The following is an 18,023-nucleotide window of genomic DNA, read 5'->3' as shown; positions in this document are numbered from 1 at the left end:
CTCTGACCCTCCTTGCTGCAGATACTATATATGGCTGCTCTTGCTGATACCACCTCTTTGCTAGGGCCTTCCTTCATAACTATAGGACACAGTAATGTGGCTCTGACACTGCTCCACCTTGCACCTGCTAGATCTACAAGATACCAAAATAGGTCACAATCTGTGTGACACCACCTGAGTCTATGAATCCCCCAACCCTGAGGCTGAAAGACCCTTCAGTCCTTGATTATCCCCTGCACTTCTCCACCCTAAGCACTTAGGATAAGTGCCTTCTAGAAGGTTTCTTAGCTCCTCATGGGATGTGAGTTCTTACAGTCTACCTCCTCTGTCCCTTGAACATGACTGGACTGACCTAATGCTAAAGGTAAATAGCATAGGTGTCAGCTAGGAGCCCTCTTAAATAATTAAAATTTGGTAATACAGGAATACTGAACTACTCCCTTCTCATTCTCCTTCCTGGTAAATGTAGCCCATAGAAAAATCAAATTATCATTCTGGGAAGGATCCATGGTTTGGCCAATAATATTCAAAACTATAAATCAAGACTTTAGGAATGTAGTTATATTCTATTAGCTGATTACTTTTCTCTTGACCAAATTAGAAAATAGAGTATGTATTATACAACACAGTATGAAAGAGAAAGTGGAATACTGCTAAAGTCCAGTTTGTTTTTTGGAAAGACATCAGAATGGAATGAAATTGAACAAACGTGAAGAACATTGTTTTATTTGTAGAGTAATCAGCCTTTCACATCCAGCTCACTTAGGACCAGGCAAGTTCTCTGAGGCAAAATCATTTATAAAGACAGAATACAAATTGGCCCAGGTCAGAAAATCTGCTTTAGTCAAAACTCCATGTGTGTACCGAAGAGATTTGTATTTCCAGAAAACACTGCAAGGAATCCTACATGCAGTTGCATAATTCTTGTGTGGGCTGAGGATGTAGGTGCAATGTTACGTAAGTTCACAGACCTCACACTCGGCAGAGAGGTGAAGAGAGGCTTCCCCTGAAGGGAAGTGGAGCTCTCAGTGTGATCTCACCAGGAGAAAAATGATGACAGCTGGTGGCTTAAATAAAAGCTTCATGACAAAGTGGCAGGAGAGCCAGACCTACACATTCTCTCCATTTGCTGCTTGGCAGTGAGCGCAGCACACATTTGCTGACAAATAATAAGTGCTGGCACTGCTTCTGTATTGAATCATTTACAGGAGAGCTGGGTGGCAGGCATAAGTGAAAGTAACTGGTGCTTGCAGAAGAATGTAGTCTAGGGAAAGGTTGCCCAGCACAAATCATTCTTCTGTGTAACCTTGGTGACTCTATGAAGTTCCCTAATTTTTAATTTTTCCAACTGTATTATAAGGACAACAATAGCATCTATATTTTGGGTTGATTTTTCTTTTGCAATGATGGCTTGGGATTGAACCCAGGGCCTCATGCATGATAGGTAAGCACTCTACCATTGAACCTTTTGAGTTGCTTTAAATAATAAATGATTAGGGTTGTTAAACATTTTACCATAGTACTTGGAACCTAGTCACTGTTTTTTTAATTTAGGGTGGAGGGGTTAAACTCAGGGACACTCAACCACTGAGCCACACCCCAAGCCCTATTTTTTATTTTATTTAGAGACAGAGACTCACTGAATTGCTAAGTTCCTTGCCCTTGCTGAGGCTGGCTTTGAACTGGTGATCCTCCTGTCTCAGCCTCTGGAGCTGCTGGGATTATAGGTGTGCACCACCTTGCCCAGCTCTAGTCACTGTTTTTTTTTTTTTTGTTGTTGTTTGTTTGTTTTTTTAATATTTATTTATTTATTAGCTGCAGTTGGACACAATATATTTATTTTATTTATTTTTATTTGGTGCTGAGGATTGAACCCAGGTCCTTGAACGTGCTAGGCGAGCGCTCTGCTGCTGAACCATGACTTCAGCCCTCTAGTCACTGTTTTTATTTTTATTTTTTTAAATGTTTATTTTTTAGTTTTTTTAGGGGGACACAATATCTTTATTTTTTATCTTTATGTAGTGTTGAGAATCGAACCCAGTGCCCTGAGCATGCCAGGCGAGCACTTGAGCCACAAACCCAGCCCTAGTCACTGTTTTTAAATGTTAACTATTGATATAGTTGGTAACTTAGTCAATAGATATATATTTCTCATTAAGAACATGGAATTGATAATTATAACTACTATTCAAAGAGAGGAGAAAACAGATGTGTATGTCTACTGGTTTAAGTGCTAGGAGTGGTTCAAAAGAAATAAACTAGAGAATGTGGAGAAACTAACTCAGCTCACAAACTTGGGATTTTGAGACCCAGCATATAGATCTACATAAAGATCTCAACCAAAAACTGCCCCAAATCAATCACCTCCTACCTAATTCTGTTATGGCCTCATCTAATCTCTCTTGGTTCCTATTCCCCTCAGGAATGCAGCTCCAACCCCCAACCTTAACACCAGTTTCAGGATTCCTGAATGTCCTCCCCAGTTGCTAACACCTGACACAAATTTGTGGATCCTACCTACTAGACGAATGTGGTAGGGCTATTCCAATGCTATTTGTCCTGACAAAGAGCAACATATTAGTGTGAGGAAAAAGCCTACAGAGAAGTAATTTGCTCATAGAAACACCACTACTAAGTGCAGGATTAGGCCAAAAGATAGTGCGTGTGACCCTATACCCTTGCTGCTCAAAGTCCCTAAACCAGAAGCCTCCCTATTCCTGGGAGCTTATTGGAAATGCAGACTCTGTGGTCTCTCCTCAGGCTCACAGATCAGAATCTGCATTTTAATGAGATCCCAAGAAGCATTTGTGCATATTCAAGTTCAGGAAGTTGTGCACTGAGCTGGCTCTTTTTGCCTCTGTCTTTGTGTGTCTTTGATGTGACTATTGTCCATCCTAGGCACCCAGGCTTGTTGCTTCCCCACTGAGTGTGCCTTAACAGGGGCTGTTGGGGGTGGCTCTGTAAGGGGAAATATGAGGCTTGAGAGGAGACTTAGAAAGAAAAGAGGAAGAGTGCAAGACAAGATCGTTCATCAAGGAGCCTTATACTGGTTCTCAGCACCACTGTTCCATGGGACAGGTGCTGCTGCTATTGTAATCCAGAGCTGTAACCAGGCCCACCAGTTATAGCTGGCATAAAATACAAACAGGGCCCTGGAATGCACAGGAGGTGTGCTCAACTATTTTCTATGGATAACAGGTACTATGTTCATATGCTATGTAGGAAGGTGAGTCCTGGAGGAGCCAGGCAGCCTCTTTCTAACTCCATGTTCAGTGACTTCATGATATGAGCTTGAAATCAGCCCATTTGTATCACTTACATCAAGCAAATTGGAAAACATATATTTAGCCTCTCTCTTTTTTTTAAAGAGTAATTTTAAAGAATTTATCAGAATATTCTTGGGTATTTACAACACTATAATATAAATGATTTAGTGATGGTGGATATCTGGAAAATGCTAGTTTTATGAAGGATTTCTAAAAGTTCGTGTAGGGGAAAATTGGTAAAGAACACCCTTAACTTTGAATTAGGGCCAATTGAGATTGTGCCATTTGCCCTAATCAAAGTAAGGTTGTATAAAAATGAGAATGTCCTACTCAGGGACTACAAAGGTCAGTTCAGTCATGACCACTGATACATGACCTTTCCCCCCAAGACCTTTGTCTTTCTCACCCTCTAATTTCTGAATCTCACCCTCTGTCTGAAAGCACTATGGTCCCTGTCTGTTATTTATGTTACCTTGTCTAGCTCTATTAGGCGGCCATCTACATATTGCACATATAGCTGACATATATAGTGCATACTCAAAAATATCTGTTGAATTGCAAAATACAACTACATGTGGGTGGATTTCCTGGGACCCTTATCAGTAAGAGAAGTGGGGGTTGCAATACACAGAGAAGCTGGATTCCAGGCCCCAGCCCTACCCCTAGATAAGACAAATGAGATTACCAAGCTCAGTCTACTTGGACTGTACTCCAAGGGCCTCTGGAGATCACCCCTGCTCTTGGTTGCAAGCCTGACCCTTGCCTCTACCTCATTGTGACAACCATTCTGAGACTTCACTCTCTACTCCATTTCTGGACACAGATCCCTGCTGAGTTTCTGGGTCTGAGATGTTTGGTAGCCTTCCTAGAATCTGAGGTTGTTCAGGCCTGAGGCCACCTGAACCTCCTTTCTGGGAAAGCAACAAGAAGCTCAGTTTGGAGATGAACATTCTGATCCTTTTCCTGTGACACACTCTGAAAAACCTTCCACCAACCACTGTTTATGACTTACTATTGCTGTCTCTGCCTACTGTTTGGGACATTAGGTTATTTTGTACTTCTATCCCATGGCCCCACCAGACTTTATGCTTGTTGCCTGACTTTTGATCACATGTTGCTTCCCAGCCTAATTTCTTGGGGACCTCAGTGGGGTCTAGGACCATAGTGCCTGATTCTCAACTCTGACCTCTCTCAGGTTGCCCTTTCCCATACTAGTGTTCAGAGTAAGGAAGGGCCTCAGGAGTTCCTGGGAAGGACACTCTACTGTGATGCCCATACCCAGAAAGAGTGCTAGAGACTGATCCATTCAGTGTATTCTCTATAGTGAGCCCTCACTCCACCTGCCAGGCACTATCCGAAATGCAGAGTGGTGCATAAAATAGACAAAGGTCAAATATTCACTGAGGTCACATTCTAGGGGAGGTGATCCATGACAAACACATGAAGAAAATGTATATCTTGATATGTACATATACATATTTATATTCCACATATATAATGTATACACCCATATATAATTTTATATACACAAGCACAAAAGTAACACTATTTACAAACAAATATACATACAAAAATATATATGTGTGTATTGATATAAATAAATACACACACACACACACACACACACACTCTCTCTCTCTCACAAGTATGTACACACAGTAATAAATGCCCAAAGGAAATATAAATCAGAACAAGAGAAGCAACAAGGGGATTAAACTGAGGGTGTGCTTCCATACAGAGATGTCAGGAAAGTACAAGGAGCTGATATCTAAGCAGAGTCCACAGGATGAGAAACAGCAAGAGAAGAGTACTGGGAGGAATACCCTCATCCTCCTGATGGGAAAGTGCTCTGTGTATTTTGCATTTGGAGATTTGGGCGAGTAAAGTGAGACATGTATTCAGGTGGGCACAAGGGTTGGTGCACCCACGGCCTTGCTGCCATGGCAGAACTTGCAGTTAGTATCTACACAGTTCTCCTCCTTTAGTTAAAGAGAGGAATCGAAGAAAGAGTCTGGAAGGTTTCTGGATTCCTTAGCCTGCTATAGGATCTCCAGGGGGAACTCCAAAGCAGATCGCAGGTCGGTATGCAGACTCTTTGAGCTTACATCTTATTGATCTTACATCTTTTTCATCGTTGTAGGCCAGACATTCATGCCAACTGGGATCATTTTTGTATTCTCGGGGTGAATTAGAAAAAGTGGAGGTGAGACTTCGGCAGATTTGCTAACTGACTGACTCGCTCGGTGGCCCCAGAACTGGCTGCCTCTGCCAGCTTATCTGCCTACCATAAGGCACTGAAATCAGGGTTGGACGACAGCGGCTCCTAGCAGCGCGTCCAGCCGACCAGGCCCGCACACTTGGAAGTGCACCCAACCAAAGTGGAGTCTTTGTTGACATAGCGGGGCCACACTTTGGCTTCCATCATTTCTGATTCCTAAGACCGGGTTGGTGGGAAGAGTTTCACAAGTTCTCAAGTGCAGCCGTTTAGGCATCCCACTTTGAGAGCCCCAGCCCTGCGAACTACATCTCTGATGCACATTATAAAGGTTCTCTTGGGCTCTAGCGCTGGGAGAGGGGCGCCAGACGCTCCCTTCTTCCCTCGCGTTTGGTCCTCCGGGGCTGGTCCGCCCACCACGCCCCACACAACAGCAGGTTCCCAGGTGTTTCTCTCCCCCACATCCCCTCAGCCTCAAGTGGGGGCATGGGCAACCTCAGGATTAGCCCCCTCCCACCATTCAGAGACTGGCACTTGTCCTCTTGGGTGTGGGGAAAAACCCTCGTGGGGGCCGCGAGGTGTGGGCCTGGGGCCCAGGTGGCGTTCAACCCCTGCGTCGGATGCGCGACGGGCGGGACGCTCTGAGAGCCGCGGCGCGCGGGCGGGAGGGCGGGCGGAGCGGGGGCGGCGCCGGTGGGCGCGGCGGAGCTCGCTTGGGCGGGGGCGCGGCGCACCTTGCTTTCCGCGCCCCCGCCCCGCGCTGCCGCCAGCCCCTCCCCGCGCTCCCAGCGCCCCCGCCCGCCCAGGACCGTCCCAACCCCTTCCGTCCTCTCTGTTCGGCCGCTGTCCTCCGTCGGCCCCGCGTGGGAGGACGATGGGTCAGCGCGGAAAAAGTGAATGAGGGCGGCGGCGGCGGCGGCGGCGGCGGCCGCAGCCAGAGCCTGACTCCGCCTGGCCGAGCACCGCTCACCGCGGCCCGCCGGCACCATGGACGCGTCGCGCGCCTTGGCGGCCAAGCCCCCTACCGGGTAAGCGGGCGGGCGGGCTGGGGCGGGGGTTCGCTCGACCGAGGTGCCGCGCCCGTGCCGCGCTCTCGGGGCAGGGGCGCCGCTCCCGGCCCGCGGGCCCACGCCTGCGGGCTCTAGCGGAGGAAGTGTTGTGTACTTTGGGCGCCGGGGTCGTTGCTCAGGTAACGTGTCGGACAGAGGCCCGAGCGCACTTTCGGCGCGGGCTGGGTTTGTGTGCGAGAGCCCTTTCTGGCAGAACCCCCACCCTGTTCCGAGCCTTCCTCAGACCCTCCGAGTGTTCACGCACAGGCTGAGGTGGAGGCAGGGGGACACCAGGCCTCCGGCTCCAGCTCTGTCACTAGCTTGTGGTGTTCCACTTAAATCAACAGTCACGGGCCGAGATAGCTCGCTGTTCCCTGCCGTATGAAGCGGAGGGTTCCGCGACTTCGAAGGCCCAGTTGGCGGGGCGATCTCACCAGGTGTATGCAGAAGGTACTGCCTGGAGGTGTTCCTGACATCTGTGGCCCCTCCCATGCCTTTATTCTCGGGTTTCCCTTGACCGTGTCCGGGACTCAGGGCTGAGATCGTTGCGGGGCTCAGACCCCTGCATGCCTGTCTTCCAGATTCCACTTCTGCCCAGACCTTTCTGGGTATTTGTTTGCCATCCCCATACCTTTCGGATAGGGATTATTTACCATTTCAGTGTTTTTACTTGCAGAAAGAGTAACTTCCCTAATACCGGACAAACATTTCTACCCTTTAGCGGGATCTGGAAACTGGTTGACCCATGCCTGGCCCGACCAGGGCGCCTTCTGCTGCACCGCTGGGTCTGCGCAGTCCTTGCGCACTTGGTGGATTTCATGTGGGCCGCAGACCTTCGACCTCCCTCTCTTGCCTGGAGCAAATGTGTTATGAGTCTTGCAAATGGAATGAGTGGTTGGGGTGGGCCCTGCACCTGCTCACCGAATGGGCCCACTTTCCACTATAGCAACTGGATTGTAGGAAGCAGCTTTGAGGACAACAAATCTCTTTTCTTTTGTCCCACTGACTCACACTGTCCCATGCTCATAGGCGGTGTGTTGCCCAAGTGTGTAAAAGGTTTTAAAACTGGTTCTTTATTAATTCTCCCTTTAATGCCAGCAAAGAGTGTGCCAGGCCAGTAGTTCAAATAATCTTGAAACTGAGGAATGTTTTAAAAAAATTTTTTTTGCAGTGTACTTAGTTGTGGTTATGTAATTAATTTGCTTTGAACAAACCAACTCCTCCCTCCCCACAAAAAAAGAAATATGGAAAATCCTTTTCCATGGGAATGGGTATCCCAAAATAACATTGGAAAATGTGGAACAGAATTACCTTTAAGCCTGTGACTTTATGTAGTCTATTAAATGTGTTTAAGGAGACTGAATTATTTTATCAACATCACTTTATAAGTAAATATGGAGAACATTTAAGAGGGCACCAAAACTGTCCAAAAACTATCCAGTAAAACCTTTAAAGGAGCCTGATTATAGAAGTGAAACCACTTTTTCTAATCTGCAACTATGTACCAACAGGTAAACTGAGGTCTTTCTTCACAAAATTGCAGAGCTCAGATTAGCCTTCACATGTAAGACATAAAGAAAAATTAAGAATTTATGTTTATCAGGAAAGAATTATGAGTTTAATAATAAGGTATTTTGTCTAAGAATCTGAGGAAAGAAATGGCATTAGGCTTTTGAATATTTTTATTATTTAGATGTATTGCTTGCCTATCATAAAGGATAGAAAGGGCTGTGGAATTTCTGGCTTTAGTACATAATCTAGAGCAGTAAGATTCTGTTGATTTGTTGCTGAAATTACTCTCTATTCTTCCGTGCTTTGTGAATAAGACAGTGTTTGCAGTGTGCATGAGGGAAACATTTTCTATATGCAAAGGTTGGTTATAAAATCAAACTTCTTGTAAGGTGTTTTTCCCACATGATCGCAAACAACTGATGTGATGGATTTGTTATTGTCCTTGTTGTTAACTAAAACTCTGTGTCATTCTTAGGTTGTGTAGATTTGGGCTGGAATGGGCACAGTGAATTCAGGAGAAGGCATATTTTAAAATACCGCCTGCGGAGCCCTTCTTGAGGATTACTGGAGGGACAGTTGGCTTGGTGAATGTAAACTTATTGATTTTTTATATTAGTAATCATTAATATAGTTACAAATGTTACTTGGACTCAAATTATATTTTTTATTAGTAATTTAATTAAATGGCCATGACTAACATCTGTCTGGGAAAATGTTCTTTTAGGAAGGAGGAAGCAATATCTAACAAGTAACTAACAACCGTTGTTTGTGGAATTTTAGTGCTCAATTTGAAACAATTTGAAGGATAATAATTGACAGAATATTCTAGAACATAAAGGAAAATGGCCTTTTGGAGATGTTTTAAAAGATGTTTAATTCCAAACTTTATCTGTTTACTTTTGTTTTATCTGTTTAAATATTTATAGGATCCATCCCAGTAGTCATGTGTTGTGAAACTCCAGTAGTCATGTGTTGTGAAACTCGGGCTAAATTTTGCATTGGACCTTGTATGTATAAGGAGCAGAAGATTTGCGATTTGGCAGGATGATGGTTATTTGTTTTGTTTTGTTGATCCCCCTGAAGGAAACAAAAATTTGTGTAGAGTAGAGGAGTCTCTAATGACATGAAATGTCAAAACAGTGGGTACATTTGATGAAAAGCTGTGCTCAGGCAGTTTGATATGTAAAAATCAGTGGTTTTCACACTGTTATTCATTTCTCTGTATAAAAATCTGGGCTGGGGTTGAGGCTTAATGTTAGAGCGCTTGCCTAGCATGTGTGAGGCACTGGGTTTGATCCTCAGCACCACATAAAACTAAATAAATAAAATAAAGTTATAACATAAATTTATATTTAATGAAGTTATTATAATAAGAAGTAATTTGAAAGAAAAAAATTAATCGAAGTGGGTAACTTGAGCTTTTCCTACTACTGTCAACAGCCAATATAATATCAAATGGAGAAGGCCTTGATTGTACCAGGGGCCAGCCACAATCACATTTTGTTTCAAACTCTCATAAGCCCATAGATATTAAATATTAGCAATTATACACTATCATACGTAGTTTAGATTTCTAGGCTTTTTTGCTATTGGCTAACATGTTAGTGAATGTGTTTACCATTTTTTTTTAAGTGAGAGCATGTATAATTATCTGTTACCTAAAACCACTTAATTTGAACTTTATTTTTAAAATATGTTACTTCGGAACTACTCTTTATTTTGGCAATTCATTTAAAACTGTCAAATGTTAAGGATTAGGGATTTCTCCACATAAAGTGGAGAGTATGCCTAGGTTTTTGATTCTTTTGTAGTCTTAATTTTTTTTGAATAAGAGTAGTTGCATGTTTCCTGTCATGATATCGAATAATCAGCATTTTTGTATTTCTCAGTGATTGTTTCAAAATGATGGAGCTAAACTACAATTATAACTTGATATAAAGATATTGGTAAGGGCTGGGGATGTGGCTCAAGTGGTAGGTAGCACGCTCGTCTGGCATGTGTGTGGCCCGGGTTCGAGATCCTCAGCACCACATACAAACAAAGATGTTGTGTCCGCCGACAACTAAAAAAAATAAATAAATAAAAATATTAAAAATTTTAAAAAAAAGATATTGGTAAAATGTGGAGTCTTTCCTGCCCTGGGATTCCTGTCTGCTGCCCCTCCTGTTTTTCTCTTATGACCTCCTCCCTTGAATAAGTAGAACAGATTTTTATTGTGACACTGTGACCCAGGAGGGGTGATGGCCCCTGTCTGCATGGAGGCCTGAATTCTGTGGCCTCTTTAATTTGGGATATGGTAGATGAAGTCATAGCTGTGTGCACTCAAGTGTATTTCCATAGTTATTAAGAGAGCAATGATTATAGGATATAGCTGTACACTATAATAACTAGTTTAAGTTTCTAAGACCTTTTGTACTTTCCTGATAAATTTATGATTCAGTTTGATTTTGCGGTTGGTAAAAAGTTTTAAAAAGTGAGCAGAAATATTTGATATCAAAGTAGTGTTTTGATAGAGGATGCGTACATCGAAATACAGTAACATTTGGTTTTCATTTAGACTTGAACTATGTAAAAATATTTAACAGAGTTATTTATTATATGGTGTTTCCCTACACTGCTTCTTCTTTCCCCATCCACATTTAATTATGGCTTCTGTGGATTTTATGTGCTAGTTAATTTTAGTTATGCGTTTCAATTGCTCTGTACTGTAGCAGAACATAGATTTGATAATTCATGACACATGGAAAACTTTTACCTATTTTCATTGTTGTACTTTTTCTTTCTTAAAATGTAAAGAAACATAGTTTTAATGTGAGCTATAAATTTTAAGTCTACTCTTTCCCCATTCCATTCTTTGCTGTCTCATTTCTACCTTTTCACACAAGTGTTTCTGAATTATCAAAGGCCTCTCACTGGTTTTCAGTACCTGAATCGATGAGTAGCATTGTCCTAGACCATTTTCCCTTCATGTTTCCATAATTTTTTATTTTTCATCTATTTCCTGAAGTAGTATTAAACAATTTTTATCATGTCTGCTTTATATGGTTTCAGTTGCTTTTTACAAAACTAATACTGGTGATTGCTTTCAAGACCTAATATTCATTTTTCTAGCTTATAGTTTACTGTGGACATTTAGGGTGACAAATGACAATGAGTATCCAACAATATATGTATTTCCACTTAATGTCTCAGGGAATTTCCCTTGATTGTGAGCAGAGAGATGGCTGAGGAAAAGGTGGGAAATACCCTGTGGACTTTAGAATTTTAACATCTGCATCTAGTTGCCCTCATCATGCTCTGAGCTGCTGCCTACCAGGACCATGTCTCCCAGAGGTCAAGCCCAATTAGAGTAAATATTTTAGCCAAAAACATTTGTATTAAAAAAATAAAAAAAAAAAAACTTTAAAAATCAACTGTCAAAATATATTTTACTTAGGCACATTGGATTAGACAAATTCTCAGATCACAAATACTTTTGTAGATCCAATTCCCACTTCTACCCAACCAAGTAGGGCCTTTGTAAATGACTCTGACAGATTTAGAAAAATCATTGAAGTTCTTATCCCTTAAAAAATGACCCAAATCTCCAAAAGGAGCCAGCAAAACCAGGAGTTCTGGCTCTTTCTTCTCCCCTCTTCTTCTCACCATGGTCCAGTCTTCACTGCCTGAAATCACTGGTGAGGAGCCATTGCCTTTGGGATGTGCCCATATGTCCCTTCAGATCTAGGGCAGCAACACCCACAATTAGTGCAGGTGAGGTGATCTTGCCTTTTTGGGCTAGGCAGAGTAACTTTCCCTGATTCAAAATGCCTTCTGCTTGTTTGTTAATCCTATTTGACTTTCTTCTATCAAAGGAGACAGGGAGGGGGAGTGGAAAGAACTTTGGGTCAGGAATGAGATTTAGGCCCTGGTGCCAGTCATGAAAAATTAAATTTACCCTTCGTAGTGTGGCCTGCAGACATCTCATGGTATGGCTTCTGCAGGTTTGTGCAGCCCAGTTTTGTCTAATAACACTTTCTGTCATAGTGAAGGTTCTCTGTCAGTGCTGCTCAATATGGGAAATACTGAGCACTTGAAATGTGCTAGTGCAACTGAGGAACTGAAGTTTTCACCTTATTAACTTTTGATTATTTAGATTTAATTGTGTGTGTACAATGGCTTCATAGTAGATGGTGAGGTTCTAGTCTCTGGTTTTCTTATTCTCCCTTGGCCATCTCAGCTTCCCTTCCAGAATTCTTCTCACTTTCTCATACTTTCTCTCTCACCTTGCCTTGGGGGTGGGGTGGGAGGAGCTTTTCTCCTTTGCCAGAATGGTTCCTGTCAATCTTCAAGGCTGCACTGGGGGCTTCCCATCTGAGGCCTTCCAGGACTCCAGAGGGATTAGCTCTCTGACACCTGTCTCTCATGGCCCCAAGCCTTTGCCTGTCAGAATCCCTCAGCTGGGGTCATGATTTTCCATTTGCTCATCTCTTACCCACTCCTTTCTGAGCTCCTCAGAGGCAGGCATCCTACTTGGTTTCTTCAGAGAATGGCATAGGACACACATAATCCAGTAAATGAGCTGTTTCCCATTCAGTGGGAGAGGAAGTCAGACAAAATGATCTTGGGACTCACATGAGCCCTATAATCACATGTTTCTAAGTATTCCCAGAATATACTAGATCCCTCTTTCAGAAAATTGACTTTTTCTTAAATTGCTGCTTAATCTTGTTTTTTGCCAGACTACATGAGAACAGACAGATCAGTTGGCATTAAAATATTTCTAACGGGTATGCTCTAACTTGGCTTGCCAGCAATGCAACCTTGTTCTTTGCAGATTTGAGAGGTGTTAGTGCCTTATTTTGAGGATCATAAAGTGATGATAGCATCAAGAGGAGAAAGTGTCTTTCTTAGTTTTAAAAGTCCACATAGAAATTCGGGGAGCTACTGTGTTATTTTGTTTTGCTTTTTGTAGTGCAGAGGTTTGAACCTAGGGGCACTCTACCACTGACCTACATCCAGGTTCTTCTTATTTTTTATTTTGACCTACATCCAGGTTCTTCTTATTTTTTATTTTGACCTACATCCAGGTTCTTCTTATTTTTTAATTTGATTACCAAATTTCCTAGGCTGGCCTTAAACTTAGGATCCTCTTATCTCAGACTCCTGAGTAGCTGCGATTATGGGCATGTGCCACCGCCCAGTTGCTGCTTCTTTCTTCTGTTGTTTTGCCATGGCTGGATGGCTGCCGTGTTCTCTAGCACCTGCCCTTTCCTTCAAGGCACAAATAGCACATATTCCTTGGTTCCTGACCCCTCCATTCAACCTTAATCACCTGGTCATTAAAAGAGAGGCTTGGAGGCAGGGGAACAAAGCCCTCAACCAATATAATCTCATTTCTCATTCGGTGAGGGCTAGGAGAAGCTCAGACTTTAGGTGGTAGAACATGTGATTATGGCAAATACATGGCTCCTCTCCCTCCCACCAGGGTTCTGGAAAGACCCTAGGTATCTTGGGAAGGCATATCCATGACAGTTTCCAGATTCTGCTGAAAAATGTGTCCTTACTTTACTTCAAGTGTAATAGAAAGTGGTTCAGGGCTCCAAGGTGTGGCCATGGATTGACTGATATAGGTCTGTTTGGTCAGGCATTTCTGACTGCATCTCTATGACAGTCCTGAGCATGGAGAGGGTACAGACCTTTCACTCAGTTCTCTGTCCAGTAGAGCCCTGATGTATATAGCAGGCAGTCCCCATCCATTCACAGGGAGGAAGTGAAATCTAGACTGTAATCCTAAAGACTGGTGATTACCAGAACTTTCTGTCAGTTATACATCAGGGTGCTAACGTGCTTTTCATGATGTCTCTGTTTTCTTGTCACTTCTACTTCTTCTTTTTCATAGTGGGTGCCAACCTGAACAGATGCGAAAGAGGATCCCTAAGCCCCAGCCCATAGGGTAGTTGTGCCTGGGAAAGTCAGTCTCCTGCCTTCCTCTTGGCTGGAGGAGGTAGATAAGTAGGACTGAGGCCTGAGTTAAAATGATGGGGAACATCTGTACTGCTCATCATCTTAATGCTTTGTGTAGCCCTAAGTGTGACAGTACTGGAAGAGGACTTTATAATTATGTATGAATATCTCAAACAATACCCAAGTGGCAAATCACAATTAAGAAATTAGATGAGAAAACCTCTTTGTGTGTGTGTGTGTGTGTGTGTGTGTGTGTGTGTGTACACGTACATGTACGTGATGGATTGGCATGAGGTTAAAGCTAATTTCTAGCACTTGGTAAAGCTGCAAGCCACAGATTCCCAAATCAATTCTTACAGTGTTTTTCCAAGCTTAATGGTCTGGGAGTTGTGTTTAAAAATAGTTTTGGGTGGAAATGAAAATTGGGCAGAAGTATACACTTTTGTTCAGATGGATAATTTTTTAGTCTCTGAATATAGTTTTGTTGGCTACAACTCCACTAATTAAGAGAAAATCCACTCATGTTCAATAAACAAACCATTAGGTTAGAAATAGATGGATTAGCTGTAGTTCAATCTAGACATTTGCCTCAGAGAATAGGTTCTTGCTAAGACGCCCCATTTGTCTGCCCACCCATCTATCTTGTTGCCTGTAATTATCATGTAGAATTGGTTTGGTTAGAAGTGGAACTTTGTACCTCCTACTCTCAGCCTAAACCACTTATTACATCATAATGGCTACCAGGATTTTAACAACACCACTCATGAAAAATGAATTTTAGATCTTTTTTTTTTTTTTATACTGAGGATTGAACCCAGGGGCGCTCAACCACTGAGCCATATCCCCAGCCCTTTTATTATATTTTATTTAGAGATAGGGTCTCGCTGAGTTGCTAAGTTCCTTGCTAAGTTCCTGAGGCTGGCTTTGAACTTGAGATCCTCCTGCCTTAGCCTTTCAAGCTGCTGGGATTATAGGTGTTGCTGGATTTTTAGATATCTTCCCTAACCAGCAGATTTGACTTAAAAGATGTTAATTAGGGTACTGAAGTCTGAGTATTTCTCAGGCTGTAACAGTTCCCTAAATTGCTATTCCTTACCACTTCTCAGATATACTCAATTGGTTTTAATAGAATGATCCATAGTGACAGAAAATGTTCTGAATGAAGTGAGCATGTGAATTTCACAATGTTTTGAAAAGTGATGAAAGCTACTTTGGCAATTAGGCTAAATTGCAAAGATATTTCTCTGGAATATGACTTTACTATTTGTCAATTTATTTTTACTTAATATTTTACATTTTTGAATGATAGGTGTTTTGGTTATAAATTTTTCTGAATGGAGGAAATGAGAGTGTTCTTCACGAGGACTCTCTTCATTTCTATCATTTGTGGGGGTTACTTTCTTGCTGACAGGGATGGTCGTCCTCACATGCCTGTGGAGGAGGTTTGACCCTCCCATAGGGGCCCTCTGAATTCAGCAGAACAGTAACTGTCCTCTCCATTTGTAGGCTATATTATCACATGACTTTTCAGTCTGGAGTCCTCTGTCTAAAACCTCACCCCTTTGGCCATCCTACTACACTAACTGGAACACAGAACTCAGTTCTCCAAAGCCTCAATGCTAATTGTGGTGTGTGTGTGTGTGTGTGTGTGTGTGTGTGTGTGTGTTTGTTTGTATGGGTAACTTTAGGCAGCCCTTGAACTAAGCTGAAACTGAAAATGCATGAACCAAGCAGTGAAGCACAATTTCCTGGAGAGTGATCACCTCTGGCTTCCTGCAGAGGTGCTGATGATATCTTTCTGCTGTATTTCTGAACTGGTGGAGTTTCTCACAGCATTTTGTTAAAGAAACAATTACCTTCAAGTGTCCTCATGACTTCTTCCTCATACAAGTGCTTCCTGTCTTCATATGTTGCCTATAATTATCATGTAGAATTGGTTTGGGTAGAAGTGGAACTCTACTTACAATCATACTTACATAATCCTACTCTCCTTACAATCATATGTTTGATTGTAATAGTACTATTACATTTATAGGATGTGTAACTCCTAAAATTAAGTAGAATTTTATTTTTTTAAAAGAAATATATGGTATTTGGTAGAAAAGGACCACTGAACAATTGCTGAGCACAGATGAAGCATTTATCAATTAATAATCAGCAGTTGAACCCATCCCAGACTTTCCTTCCCTCTGCAGCAAGAGGTTCTGCCTTATCCTGGCTTATGAATTAATAAACATTGAAAAGCCTCTCTTTTTGTAGTAGAGGTGACTCAGCTCACTTTGTTTTGTGCTGATAACATGTAATGAAAGCACAGAGATCTGCTTTGCCCAATAAATGAGCTCCTTTCAAAGTGGAAGCTTTGCAGAACCCAAACTCACAGATGCTAATTGTGTTTTTCTTATGTGTGTATGGGTAACTTTAGACAGCCCTTGAGTTAAGCTGTGTCTCACTAATGAGTTAGATGATGCTTTCATTGCCTCTTCCCTCCAAGTGAGTGGGTTCTCCTTGACACTTGCAGGGATTCCAAGGATTGATGTCTTAGGATAGACTTGCTGAGCAGAAGAGGGATGAAGAGGTGCTCTTTAGGTTATTGTGTCTGGTGTTGCTTTTGTTCCTTGGTCCATTGGTCCTTATTTATATTATCTTTCTGTTACTGTGACAAAAATACCTGAGATGATCAATCTATAAGGATAAAAGTTTTATTTTGGTTCACAGTTTCATGGGTTTCAGTCCATCATTGCTTGGCCCCAGGGTCTTTGGGTTATGGCAGCACATCATGGTGAGAACTGCATGGCAGAGGAAGTTGTTTATCTCATGGCAGCTGGGAAGCTAGAAGAGAAGAAGGTGTGGGGTCCCGATATCCCATTCAAGGGCATGCCCCCAATGACCTAAGTTCCTCCCACTAGTTTCTACCTCTTTAAGGTTATACCACCTCCCAATATCACCAAGCTTAGGACCAAACCTTTAACACATGGGCCATTGGGGGACATTCTTGATCCAAACAATAGCAGTATTACGTCTTGCATTTAGACATGTGGAATGGAGAAACCATGGCTTGCTTTCTTTAAGTTCAATGTATTAAGCACCCAGTTTTGAACCTCCTGATCATGTTCTTGAGTCTCCCAGGGTTCATGCAAGTGGTACATCCCCCAAACTATTTATTTATTTTTAAACATTGGTTTTAATCACCTTCATAAAAATAATTTATCCCTCTGTATGAAGTGTGACTTACTGTGCAGAAGCCTCAGTTATAACGGTTATAATTGATTGTTGTAGATGACTTAGGCAAAGGTGGAAGAATATACCTACGATTCCTTATTTTAACTGTTGGTCTATGGAAAAGATTGCTTGTTAGATGAGCCATGGTAACCCCAGAGGAAAATTGCATATTTGAATTTTTTTCTTAATGTTGATTTTTTTTCCATTTTCTGAGTCCAAATTTATGCAGGGTTCTTATATCAAGGATGAGACTTTAACTAAGGAGCTTGATGGGAAGTAATGGAAAGTAAACTCATGTGGTAGCTGGGCTACACATTTGCATAACATTTTAACTTAGATGGGGCAGTGCTTTTATAACACTAAATATTTATTGGTGTGGTGACATGTTTTAACTTATTCTAACCATTTGAATGTAGTATATAATTTCTTAAAAATGATTATCTGGATATTCTATAAATACTGAGCAAATCTATAGATCCACTGGGAAAAGTGTAAGAAAGGACCCAGACAGAACAGATCAGAGGACATGTGTATATTCCACTTTGATTTAGATCAGTAAATAAGCTAAATTTGAAGGATATGTGTTATAGTTTGGATGTGAGATTTCTCTCAAAAGCTAATGCGTGAGACAATACAAAAAGGTTTAGAGGAGAAATGACTGGGTTATGAGAACCTTAACCAATCAATAAATTAATCCCCTGAAGGGATTCGGAGCTGGGTCACTGGGGTATGCTTTTGGGGTATATATTTGGTATCTGGTGAGCAGACTCTCTCATTGCTTTCTGATCATTATGTGAGCTGCTTCCCTTTGCCACA

At 42.1% G+C, this 18,023-nt stretch overlaps 1 protein-coding gene across 8 annotated transcripts in view; it reads left to right on the top strand.

Annotated features, from left to right (window-relative positions):
- Window positions 1-6,221: 6,221 nt before the first annotated feature.
- The window catches only part of Cobl (cordon-bleu WH2 repeat protein), a 288,719-nt gene continuing 276,917 nt past the window's right edge, over window positions 6,222-18,023 (top strand). For 7 of the 8 annotated variants that reach the window (XM_076837019.2, XM_076836990.2, XM_076837008.2 and 4 more), the window contains exon 1: window positions 6,223-6,509. In XM_076837019.2, the coding sequence (XP_076693134.2) occupies window positions 6,469-6,509 (41 nt within the window). In that variant the 5' untranslated portion in view covers window positions 6,223-6,468. Of the gene's footprint in view, window positions 6,510-18,023 lie in introns of all 8 variants that reach the window. The other variant, XR_013089036.2, reaches the window with a different exon arrangement.

Source organism: Callospermophilus lateralis, chromosome 1 (assembly GCF_048772815.1).
Source record: "Callospermophilus lateralis isolate mCalLat2 chromosome 1, mCalLat2.hap1, whole genome shotgun sequence".
Lineage (NCBI taxonomy): Eukaryota > Metazoa > Chordata > Mammalia > Rodentia > Sciuridae > Callospermophilus > Callospermophilus lateralis.
This window is presented reverse-complemented; position numbering and strand designations above follow the sequence as displayed.